The 12,980-nt window shown below is 45.8% G+C and overlaps 1 protein-coding gene across 1 annotated transcript in view; it reads right to left on the bottom strand.

Moving 5' to 3' along the window:
• The window catches only part of RBM20 (RNA binding motif protein 20), a 195,877-nt gene that overhangs the window by 37,070 nt on the left and 145,827 nt on the right, over nucleotides 1–12,980 (bottom strand). The window contains exons 4-5 of the mRNA XM_047826515.1: nucleotides 12,159–12,253; nucleotides 11,464–11,561 (exon numbers count right to left, since the gene is read on the bottom strand). Of these exons, the coding sequence (XP_047682471.1) occupies nucleotides 11,464–11,561; nucleotides 12,159–12,253 (193 nt within the window). The remainder of the gene's footprint in view (nucleotides 1–11,463; nucleotides 11,562–12,158; nucleotides 12,254–12,980) is intronic.

The following is a 12,980-nucleotide window of genomic DNA, read 5'->3' as shown; positions in this document are numbered from 1 at the left end:
GGGGTGCCTGGAGGGCTCAATCGGTTAAGCACCAACTCTTGATTTTAGCTCAGGTCATGATCTCACGGGTCGCAAGTTCGAGCCCCACATCCTGCTGCAGATCCTCTGTCTCCCTTTCTGGCTCTCTCCCACTTACGCTTTCTCTCTTTCTCTCAAAAACAAATAAACGTTAAAAAAAAAAATGATTAAGTAAAAAACAAGCTGCCGAGCAGCACGCGCAGTACGATGCCTTTTTTTTTAAAACAAAACAAAAAATCAGAATATATGAGAAAGAGATAGATAAGACAAGTGTTATAAAGTTTTAATAATTGTTGGAGTCGGGGAAGGAATATACAAGGGATAAATTATTCTAGTGTCTATTGTTCTGTATGTTTGAAATTTTTCACAATGAAAAATTTGTTAAAGATATCAGCACAGACAGAGAAAGGCAGGCCGGGCAGGATACATATCAACCTGTCAACACTAGTTGTCTTCAAAGAACAGAACTGGAAGGGAATAAGGGGAAAGATGTTTTTAACACTTTCTTATATACCTCATGTTGTTTGACTAGAGAAAAAGGAGCACAGCAAGCATTTTGGGGCCCTTATCTACAGACATTCATGACAACAACCTGTGATTCAGGGCAGTGGCTCTCACAGCTTTGTTAGCCGTGGAATCCTTTCCTCCAGCAGCTCAATATATTTCACAAATAAGAGCAGCTGCTGTAGACAAGCTCTGGGGTCCGGCACCCTGCCACTACCACCAGCCAGCAGTCCTAAAGAACACAGTTTGGAAGCCATGACCTGGGCCAAATCAAAGCTCCGGGAGGGAGGAAGTGTGTCTGTTTCGTCTGTGCAAACCTTAATCAGACTGGAAGTCTCCGGGAGGTTCAAGAATTAGTAACCATAAGCCAATCCAGTGTGGAAGAGAAGGATGCAATTTTCCAAACCTGAAACATATTCTAATAGCATAGCCTACAACTGCATGATCACCGTTTTCTAACATAAAGTGAACTTCAACATGTAATTACATTTGATGTGGGTCTCATCCCTAGCAAGGCTAATACTTGGGTAATTCTCTCGCAAGAAGCTGTCATTTGTCTCATCTGGGCTGAGGACAATTAGAGTCAATAAGAATTTCCTTTCATGGCTCAACGTTGCATTGGAGAAACCCAAGTGCCCCTTGCAGACCTGCCCCTCTGTGGTGTCCAGAGGTCAGGCGCTTTCCCAAAGAGGAACGGGATTTGGTGTGTGGCCCCAGCAGTTCCCAGATCAGCCCTGGGCCTCCACAGAGTGCAGACAGAACTCCCTGTAAGATGTCAGACTTTGAGCCTGAGCCTGGCTCCCGGGGACTGACCCCTTCTCCAGGGATGACAGGAGGATCTTTGCCTCTCATTAGGGTGACTGGTCTACACAAAGACACAGACCCAGCCGAGCTCTGAAGCAGGGCCAAGGGGCTGGTCATCTGAATTTATCAACAGGCTGGCTGAGCACGTTTCTGCCTCATGTGACTTTGCTGTGATCGGCCTGGGCCAAGTCGTCCTTGACCGACAGGGGAGACACACGGAACCACAGGGCCATTCTGGGCTGTGCCCTCTCCTTGCCCGTCCAGTTGCTTAGTGACCATCACAGAGGCCAGCACCTCTCTCACTATCTCCTGCAGCCTGAAGGAGCAATTCAAGAGGCTTGTATCCGAGCTGCTGGGTGGTGGAACATGCCTCCTGCAAAGTAAGCACCCTCTCATCCTCTCCACTCCTCCCAGAAGCCTTGCCAAAGCTAACCCCCAAGATCCAGGGCAATGATAAAGCTCAAGAGGAATTCATGCTACAGACGTTGTTAGGTCCTAAATGAATGGGTCTCAAATGAAGGTTTACACACGGGGTGCCTGGCAGGCTCAGGTGGTGGAGCAAGTGACTCTTGATCTCTGGGTTGTGAGTTCGGGCTCCATGTTGGGTGTAGAGATGATCATGTAAAGACAAGATCTTTATTTTAAAAAAAAGGTTTACACTTCAATTTTATTTTAGCTTTATTTATTTATTTAAAAATGTTTAATGTTTATTTGTTTTGAGAGAGAGACCATGTGAGCAGGGGAGGGGCAGAGAGAGGAAAGAGAGAATCCCAAGCAGGCTCTGCCCTGATAGCACAGAGCCTGACGCAGGGCTCAATATCACGAACCATGAGATCATGACCTGAGCCGAAACCAAGAGCCCGATGCTTAACTGACTGAGCCCCCCAAGTGCCCCTACATTTAAATCTTAAAAGTACATTTCATGAGCACTTTCTTCTCCCAAGATTTTTAATCAGACATAGAAGCTGGATTTTATTAATTCCCTGGCTGTCACTTAATATCAAAGAACCATGAGACTTCTTGTATCCTCACAGTTAATTGTACTAATTAGGAGCTTCTCAACTGGCAATGTGTACATGGGTCATAGGTTCGCAAAATGCTGGCTCAGGGTAGAGGCCAAGTGCCTCCAAAGACCACCAGCAGCTTCTTCATTTCAACCAGATTACTTCCGTTTATCACTTTCTAAGCGACCCATGAAATGAAAATCTTGAAACTATGTTAATTGTTTCCATGGTGTCTGGCTTCAGGGCGGGTGAAAGACCCTATCCAGCCAGAAAAAGAAACATTTATGTGTTATATTCTTTCACAAATATTTGATTTAGGATAGTTTGGTCTACGTTCTTCTCTGTCATTGATCTAAAATATTTTTTTGTTAAACTCGATTAGGTTCAAAATCATGTTTGATTCACAAAAGGTGTCCAGTTACTTGTATAATCATTCTAATCTATTCTTGGGACTGTTTACATAAACGTGGCTATTATTTGCCTTATGCCCTATGGCAGATCTGAATGATGAGGCAGAAAAGGAGGGAGGGAGGGGAGTGGGGAGAGGAGTATAAAGGAGAATGAGGTCGGGGCGCCTGGGTGGCGCAGTCGGTTAAGCGTCCGACTTCAGCCAGGTCACGATCTCGCGGTCCGGGAGTTCCAGCCCCGCGTCAGGCTCTGGGCTGATGGCTCAGAGCCTGGACCCTGTTTCCGATTCTGTGTCTCCCTCTCTCTCTGCCCCTCTCCTGTTTATGCTCTGTCTCTCTCTGTCCCAAAAATAAATAAACGTTGAATAAATAAATAAATAAATAAATAAATAATAAAAAATTAAAAAAAAAAGGAGAATGAGGTCTTCAGGTGTACAGTTAGAGCAAAATTTGTCCACTGGGGGCACGGATGACCCTGAGTGCTTTTGAGCACGCAGCACGATGCTGTACATTGATTTCCAGCCTGGGTTCTCTAATACTTCCTTAAGGGTCTTTGAGGGTAACGATATTTCAGTGGGGGGGCGGGGGGAGGGGCAGGGGTTATGGTTTTTGACATTTAAAAAACCTGAGTTGAGTCTCTTTCTCCTATCAATATGGTAATCCTGGTTAGATCTTATGCTGATGAGAAAGTCTGATTGGTATGTCTGTGGTTTTGATTAATAAAAAATGAGTTAATGAGTTAATTACTCATTAATATAAGTACTTTCTTTGGCAGATACAGTACTTTTCCAGACACGGAATGCAGGGCAGTGGCTGCTTGAGGTAGGTAGGAGTCAATGATGGAGGGGATGGGCTGTAAAAAGCTTGCGGCTTCCTGATGTAGTGGGAGACGGAAGACATGGATTCGAGTCCCAGCTTGGCCACTGGTTGGGTGCGTGACAGGGACAAACTTATTTCCCAGGGTCTGGAATGAGGGAGGCAGCCTATATGTCTAGAGTCCTTTCCAGATGTGAAATATCCACGTTTGTGTGGCTCTAGGTTCTACAATTTCACTCCTCCCAGAAGCCTTGCCAAAGGCTTGCCTAGGACCTAGGACAATGATAACCTTCCCCAACTGTGATGGGCATAAACAGAAAACCTGTGTCTTCCCCACTCCCTGTCCCAGTGAATATAATGTTTTTGTCTTCCTTCTCTATGTGATCGGCTGTTCAGCATGCATACATTCACAACCATGTTCATCTTAAAAACATGCCTGTGTTGGGGGGTGGTCTCATCTTTATAGAGCTCAAGATCAGCTCCAAGCAGTGAGTACCTTGCTGATAAGCCCTCCCGCTCCCTGAATGTCTCTGTGTTTGCAGCTCCTAGAAGAGCTGAGATGATATATTGAGATGAACTAAAGATGCAGGCCTGGTGCCTCTATGAGGACAGACACACAGCGAGTCTGAGCCTTAAGGCTCTTGGCACCAGTCCCATGGCAGTGAGAGCCTCAGACAGACCTAGATCTGCGTCTGTTGCCCAGTGACTAACCCTGAGCAAGTAAGTGAATTTTTCCAAGCCTGAGTTTGCTTATCTATCAAGCAGGGAAAATAAAAATTGATTCCACAGGACCCTTTAGAAGACAAAAATGGCACACAACGTAAGCAAACTGCCTTGGTGCAATGCCTGGCATCCAGCAGGTTCCTTAAAACATATGTCTCTTTGTTTCCCTCAACAGTTAAAGGATGTGCTACAATGCTCCTAGACTGAGAAAAAAAAATGCAACTATACTGTCATTATGTAAGAGAAAGCCTGTGTTGAAATTCATGCTGACATAGTTAAGCATGCAGAGGTACACTGTCTCCAATGGTTCAGGAAAAACACATCATTGATTAGATGGATGGATGGATGGATGGATGGATGGATGGACGGACAGTAAAAGATGGGTGAACATAAGGACAACAGAGAGAGACAGAAACAGAATAAATGTAAAGGGCATACTTTACATATTCCAAAATGTAAAGGAGTAGTGGATCTGGGCAAAAGGTATACCTTTCTTGCAACTTTTCTGTAAATCTGAACTCTATTAGAAGTTACAAAAAATGTATTTTAAAAGCTGTGCTATGGGAGAGAAGAGTAGATGGGTTTAGAGAATATCGTTTAAGACCTGGCCAACTTGAATTTTTGATGTGAGGTGTTGATGGGTTCTGTTGACATCCCACTCACTGTTCTGCCTGGGAGGCACGTATGTGACAGGTGCATTTGAAACTTTCCAGCCTAGAGTAGAATCTCCAAGAGAGCTAAGGTGTCGGAGGTTGTAACCAAAGTCCTAACAACTAACCCAAAGGGACAGTAATCCTTTCCCAGGCTGGGGGACATTTCAGTTAGCATGCAGGCTAGCACAGACCTGGAATGCCCCCATGTGCAATCAGGGGACTGGGCTGTACATTTTCACTTGCTGGGACCACTTATTTAACCAGATGCTGCTTCTAATGGTTCATGCGGCTGGGTCCCAGACCTCCCAGCTCACTCAATCTTTTATAAATAGATGGGAAAGTGAAAGCAGCAAACAGTTTGTATAGGAACATTCTGAGACCTTTCAATACCCTCTGGTGCAGGTGAGAACAGGCTTTGTAGATGAGTTCAAAGAGGAGACTCAGTTCAAATAACTCACAGAGTTGCAATAAAAATGTGGCTTAGGGAAACTGGCCTTCGGGGTGAGAGTAGTCTCTCAAAGTTCCTCCTAGGGCAACGAAGTGTAGATTGGATCTTCAATAAACAATTTCTGTGGTCCAGCGTGATCCCTTTCAGGTGTGACCTAATTTCACCTGGCACACAGTCTCTGGTTTTGTGCTAAACACACCTCAAGACAGTCACAGGGCAAATATTTATTCCTCACGGTATTGATTTTGAACATGTTATGCAGATAGTAAATGGACATGGGCTGAATAGCTATGGATCTTGGCTTAACTTGGGAGGGTAGACACTGATGTCTTTATTGACACTTTCATATATTTCATAAAGCATACCCGCTTTGACTTGAAGTACATCTAGCTACTTTTACTGGTGCCAGACTTGCCTACAGGCTTTGGGTGGTGCACCTGCCAGGTTAACTTCAATGTCCCTGTAAACTTTAAAGTCACAGAATCCTACCCTATGATGCTTAGGAGAAGCTAAGGCGCTCGAACTGTAGGCAACTAAATAGTGGCAGATTTGTGATTACAACTCTGGTCCCGCAGAAAAATCGATCAATAGTAGACTTGATAAATCAAGGCAAGTGTATACAGTAGTAATGTTACAGCATAAGAGAGGGTTTTACGTTTAGAAATGGAAAGAGATAGAGATATCAATTAAAATATGTATTGAGAGCTTGTTTAAATAAAAAGAACCAAGTTGCACAACATTATGTGGCGTTAAATGATTTTTACAAAAATACAGACTTCTTAAAACACGTTTTTAAGTTTATTTATTTTGAGAGAGACAGAGACAGCGTGAGCAGATGAGGGGCAGACAGAGAGGGAAAGAGAGAGAATTCTAAGCAGGCTCCTTGCTGCCAGTGCAGAGTCTAACTCGGGCCTCACCAACCGTGAGATCATGACCTGAGTCGAAATCAAGAGTCAGACACCGGGGCACCTGGAGCGTCTGACTCTTGATTTCATCTCAGGTCATGATCTCATGGTTCATGGGATCAAGCCCCACATCGGGCTCCAAGCTGATAGCACAGAGCCTGCTTGGGATTCTCTTGCTCCCTCTCTCTGCCCCTCCCCTGCTTGTGTTCTCTCTTCCCTCAAAATAAATAAACTTTAAAAAAAAAAAAAAAGAATTGGAACACTTAACTGACTGAGTCACCCAGGTGCCCCTATATTTTTAAAAGTTAAACATGGACATGTACACCAGCTAGAGATAAATAGTATAAGACTGTCAATTCTCTCTATAGGGCTAGATTTTCCTTTTTTTTAATTAAGAATTTTTTTTTAATGTTTATTTATTTTTGACAGAGAGAGAGAGAGAGAGAGAGACAGAGCATGAGCGGGGGAGGGGCAGAGAGAGAGGGAGACATATCATCTGAAGCAGGCTCCGGGCTCTGAGCTGTCAGCACAGAGCCTGACGCGGGGCTCGAACTCACACTGCGAGATCATGACCTGAGCCGAAGTCGGACGCTTAACCGACTGAGCCACCCAGGCGCCCCTAAGATTTTCCATTTTTTAAATATTTCTGTTACTGTTTGGATTTCTTATACCATGTTTGTACTACTTTTGCAACAAGAAAAATACTTAAGATTTGTAAAAAGAAAAGGAAACAAACCCAGAAAACAAAACCCATTCAGGTGTCCTGTTTCCCTCTCGCTCTTTGCTCTTTGAAAATGCACAAGGGGAGGAGAGCAATGACAGAGCTGGAATCGTGAGGGAAGGGCCGGTATCATTTGCCACATCAATTACTGCTCTTCATGTTTCTCTGGATGGAAGTCAGGAGACGACAGTGATCTGAGCCATGGACCAGGAAGGCCAGAATGGATAGACAGAGAGAAGTTCTAGAAACATCCAGCCATCTGAGGGGCAACCTGTGACTTAAACCTCTGGCCTTCCACAAACATTTATGTTTCCCTGTGCCTCAGTTTCCTGATTTATACAAGTTTTCTAGTGTGCAGGGTCCCAGTGAGAAAGAAAACATGAAAATGATGTCTGTCCTCCTAGGCTAGGGAAGCCCATCTGTAGCACCAGCACTAAATAAACTCCACGGTGGCTGTGAAAACGGCAATGCCATTTTATGTGGACAGTCAGCAAGCAAAGTGCATCTTGGGCAAGCACGAGAAAACTATTTACAGCCTGAGAAGGCCCCAGTGGCCCCTTCCAGAAACCTGATTACTCTGTTTATGACGACTCAGGCAGCCAAGGATAAAGTGCCTCTGCTCTGTCAAATGGCAAAGCGTAAGTGAAAGTGAAAACCACTCTCTGGGGACCCTGGGGTGGCAGGGACAGACACAAGTCCCCTCCTCCCCCCAGCATTCAACTGTCAGTTTAGTGCCCCATCTCTGCCAACAATAAACACGGAAATGAAAGGCTCACACTCCCCACGGAGCTGACGGAAGCGTACATTCAGCCAAGCCTAGGGTTGATGGAGGTGGTCGATGGGTTTTTGGGTGCTTTTAGATTTTGTAGCAGTGCAGAGACCTTCTAAAAGCTCATTCCCAAAGCCCTGGGTCGATTTGTTTTCCTGCTTGAAAACAGGGAGCTTTAGAGACAGCAACTGCTCTTTGCTCTACAAATATTATAATGGTGGAGTCCTGGCTGGTTCTGGCTTTACTCAACCAAATGCGTTTCTGAAAAGATGTCTGTAAGTAGAATGGGACTGAAAAAGCCCGGCACAGAACCAGAAAACATTTCTGGAGGAAAAATGCGTCAAAGCTTTTATGGGTTTTGTATGAGGGCTGGGAGGGGGATAATGGAGGAAATTTCCCTGTCCTCATGAAATATTTCTTATCCATTTGAATTTTCACAAAGAGCATGAATTATGCAAGCAGAAAAAAGAGTAGAGATGTATATGCAAAAGGAGCCCACTGGCCACTCCTCCAGCCTCACAAAGTGTCTTTTGGTAACAGAGTAATTACCCTTTGATGTATTCATTTATCTTTGGAGGTTGGGACTTGTAGGCAGAAAAAAGAATCAATAATTTCTCCGAAGGACTCCCCTGCTACTTAACCGAGCCTTGCAAAGCATCTTTCTGTAGCCAATTAATCAGCTCTTCACTTCTCAGCTTCTCTTCAAATGTCAGTATTCGTGTATTTCCAGTTCTCCTAAAGACAGACACAAGTGCATTCGATGGACCAGAATCAGGTAGAAGAATGTGCCCATGCAGGCACTGATGATACAGGGACTGGTTGGGGCAGCCATTGTTCTTGTCCCCTAGATGTCCTGGGGAAGGCTCATGTGACGAACAAGACCTCACAGAACTTATAAGACCAGTCAGGTGACGACTCTCCCCTTCACTGGATCTGTAGAAAATGTCTCCAAACAGCTCATCTTGGGGGACACTGTCACAGTACAGAATTTGGGTGCCAGGTCTCACTGGTCTCCTTGCCTTGCTCCATGGCTGATGTCTAGCTGAGGCCCAAGAAGTCACTGCCATCCTCAAGGCAGATTCAGATCCCACTGAGCAGCGTGTAGAGTGGAAGTGGATAGAGGGGAGAGGAGTGGGCTCACTAAAGAGAGACTCATAGCAAGGAAGGAAACTCAGAAACCCTCAAAAGGCAGCAGCAGGGCTTGATGGTTACAAGGGAGGCATCTAGAGTCAGGTCACCTGGGTTCAAATCCCAGCACTTCCATTAAAGCCATCAGCTATAAGACTTTAAGCAAAGCACTTAGTCTCTCTGTGCCTTGGTTTCCCCACCTCACAGGGCTGTCTGGATTAAATGAGAAAATACAAACCAAGATGCTAAGAAATTAGTAAGCACTGTATAAATGTTAGCCATCGTCATCAGCATCAGCCTACAATGCCCTGAGGTCCCCATCTCCTGCTGGCTGCCAGTGCAGAAAGCAAAGTGTTCCTTGTGTTGCTCCTCCTCAGGCTCAAGCCGGATGAACTCCTATTTCCAGGCGTTTGGAGGAAGCTGCACTCAGAGCTTCCGAGTATTAACACGAATTATCGTGAATCATTATCAACACATATCATCAGATCGCTTGTGCCTGTGGCATGAGGAAGAAGAGTGCTTCCATGGGAGCCTGGCCATGTCTCTAGAGGAAGCAGACATGACCACAGGAATTACCAGACAGATCTGTGCAGGAGAAACACCACATACTGAGACTTGCCCAAGGTCACAGGGGTTCTCCCCTGGGCCGGCCATGGCTATGGGGCAGTCACGTGACGACGTGGCCTGGGACAGGATAGGTTCCCACAAGCGGTTAAAAGGATTTGCTGCTTAGTAACAGCCATTGGTGCTTCTTACACACTGTGCGGCTAGCACATCACTCTCCATCCGTGTCACGTTCAGTCCTCATGACCGCTTTGGTCTGCCCTCAGCCTCGCTCCCACCCTTGGGCTCTGAACACCTATCAGGAGGCTCTGCTTGGATGGTGTGAGTGTTCCGAGATTTGAGGCATCATCAAAACGGTCAATTACACAAGTCTGGTAAGAACGCAGCTGTTTGCTTTACTTTCAAAAGTCTTTATTAGGGGAGTTATTGTCCCCATTTGAAAGGGAGCCTCAGCGTAATGAAGTGACTTGCCCGCAGCCACTGAGCCTGTGTGCTCCAGAGTAGGGTTTGAACTCAGGTCTCTTGGCTCCACATCCACAAGGAAGGGCTTCTTGTTCCCTGATCAGTGCCGGAGGGTGGGGTTGGGGACGGGACACACGCAGAGGAGTCGTCCTGCTCTCACTTCTCCTCTGCCGCTCAGTCCCTTCCCCTTTACAAAGGGGCTCAGTGGACATCAGCTCGCTTTCCCTGCCCAGATCCCTGGCCCACCTCTCACTGCCTGCCCATCTGGTCACAGTCCCCTTCCCCTCCGTGCTAAGATCTCAGAGCAGGGTTTTGGGCACAGACGCGCCACAGTGGGAAACAGACGCTGGGGTGGGGGTGGTGCTGGAGCCGCCCACACCCCTGTCCAGACACAAGGTCAAAGACAAATGACAGGCCTTACTACCCTCCCAGGACTGACCCAAAGCTGCACCGATTGGGCGTGGCTCTCAGCGCGGTGAGCACAGAGAGGGAAACCACAAAATTCTCTTTCACCAAAACGTGCGTGGGCTTCCAGACCAGAGCTCTGTCTCAGGGTGCTTCTCCCGCTAAACATCACACACAGCCAGACACACGCAAACAGAAATCTCCGCCCAGGCAGGCCTCCCCACTCACTCATCCCCGGGGGGGCCTAACGCCTACACTTCTCAGCCTGCCCTTCCGAAGCTCTGCATGAACACCCCCACACGTGGAGGGGACGGCACCCGAGCTCGTGCTCACTCGTCGCATGAGGAGAAAGAGGCTACAACTGCTCACACCACAAACTGAAAGAAATCCAGGCATGGCCACGAACACACAGACACGCGCCCTCTGGCAGGGCTGGGCCACACATTTTGTTCCACAGTCGGTTCTGGTTCTGCCTCTCCCACCTCCCTCCACGTGTTCTGGAGTAGAAGCTTCTGGGGGAAGAGGCTACATGTGGTGACCAAACAGAAAAACCAAGAGGAAAGGGAAATTATCACAATAAGTAGGCAAAGGGGGAATGAAGCTTTTGAGTTTTGAGGGACTGGAGAGCATGTTGTAGAGAGAGAGAAATGAAAACACAACTAAAAACAAGGATTTCACAGAAGCAACTATTTCCCCAAGGGGCCAACAAATCCCATCACTGCATGGTCCTTACTTTCAAACACATTTTCTCTTTCTGGTTCAACTTCCAGAATTACCCATCATAGGAAATAATCCACGTGAATAAAATAGCAAAAAGTCTTACACACACACATACATACAAAAGCTCAAACCTTTTTTCCCCCTTAAACCAATGCTGAATGCTAGAAAGTCTATGTGTGCTTTCGATTTTAGCAACGCATGTCAGTTTTGTGTGTGTGTGTTTCAATGCTAGCTGGACTGAAGAAAACACCCATTGACCTCTGCCCACAGGACACAGTTTCCTGCCCTACACAAAGCCACATCTGTGCCAACTTCATCCCAGCATCCTTTGCACCTCTACACCCAGGAATAGCGGGTGACACAAATGCTTTGATGATGACTATGACAGTGGAGAACATGCTTCTGTACTCACGTTTGTCCCCGGGGAAGCCGAAGGAAACGCAGGATTTGACTGAGCAAATGACCTTGCTGGAATGGCCGCATACGATGATCCAAGGTTTGAGGCATAATCTAAATGATAAATTACACCAAGTGTGTGAAATCCTAGTCATTTGCTTTACCTTCAAAAATCATGATTAAGATGGGGGCACCTGGGTGGCTCAGTTGGTTAAGCATCCGACTCTTGGTTTCGGCTCAGGTCATGATCTTGTGGTTCTTGAGTTCAAGCCCCACCCTGTTAGTGTAGACTCTGCTTGGGATCCTCTCTTTCTCTCCCTCTCCCGTACTTGCACTCTCTCTCTCTCTCTCTCTCTCTCTCTCTCTCAAAATAAATAAACTTTTTTTTTTTAAAAAAAGTCTTGATTAGGATGTAAATTGGAAGAAAAAAATTAAAATTTCCTCTCAATACATTGATTAGTGATTGGTGTGATTTTACCCCTGGGCATGTTGGTAACCAACAAAGCTTTATGTCTCTAAGAGCCTAGAGCGTAGGCAAATACATTTTAGTGTCTTGGGATCTGTCTGCTATACACACACACACACACACACACACACACACACACACACACACGGCACATCAGGGAAGTTTGGCTATTAAGGATGTGACATAGTAAGCCTTTGGGAAGTTGGTTTCTGCTTCAAGTGGCTGACCTGAAGGGCCTTACTCACCTTCAGAGTTCCCAGCAGGATTATAAACGGCTGTGCTGTTGGGAGAGGCACCCAGCGTTCCCTCTGCTGAACCGAGTATACACCGGATGCCAGCACTGGAGAGAGGTGGAAAAGGGGAACCAGTAACTCAATAAGCTAAACGAAGAATTACCATAGGACCCAGAAATTCCACTCCCAGCCAAAGGCCCAAAATAGTTAAAAATAAATGTTCAGGGGCACCTGGGTGGCTCAGTCGGTTAAACATCTGACTCCTGATCTCTGGTCAGGTCATGATCTCAGTTCATGAGATCAAGCCCTTCAGTGGCTTAGAATCCTCTTCTTCTCTCTCTCTCTCTGCCCTTCCCATGCTCTCTCTTTCTCTCTCTCTCTCAAAATAAATGAACTTAAAAAAAATGTTCAAACATTTGTACACGAATGTTCATATTAGCACTATTCACAATAGCCAAAAGGTGAAAAAACAACCTAAATATAGATCAAAAGATGAAGGGATAACCACAATGTGGTAATATACATATAATGGGATATTATTCAGCCATAAAAATGTGGTAAATACCACAACATAGATGAACCCTGAAAATATTTTGCTAAGTGAAAAAAGCCAGAAATCAAAGGCCATATTATTAAATGGTTCCATTTCCACAAAGTGTCCAGAAGAGGCAAATCCATAGGGACAGAAAGCAGATTAGTGGTTGCCAGTCTACAAGGGAGGGGGAAAGGGAATGAGCACTTAACGGGTATGGGGTTCGGGGGTAATGAAAATGTTCGGGAACCACATAGTGATGATATCTGCACAACCTTGTGACTCTGCTAAATACCACTGAA

Source organism: Prionailurus viverrinus, chromosome D2 (assembly GCF_022837055.1).
Source record: "Prionailurus viverrinus isolate Anna chromosome D2, UM_Priviv_1.0, whole genome shotgun sequence".
In the NCBI taxonomy this organism is placed as follows: domain Eukaryota; kingdom Metazoa; phylum Chordata; class Mammalia; order Carnivora; family Felidae; genus Prionailurus; species Prionailurus viverrinus.
The sequence above is the reverse complement of the archived record's forward strand: the minus strand, read 5'-3'. Positions and strand labels throughout refer to the sequence as shown.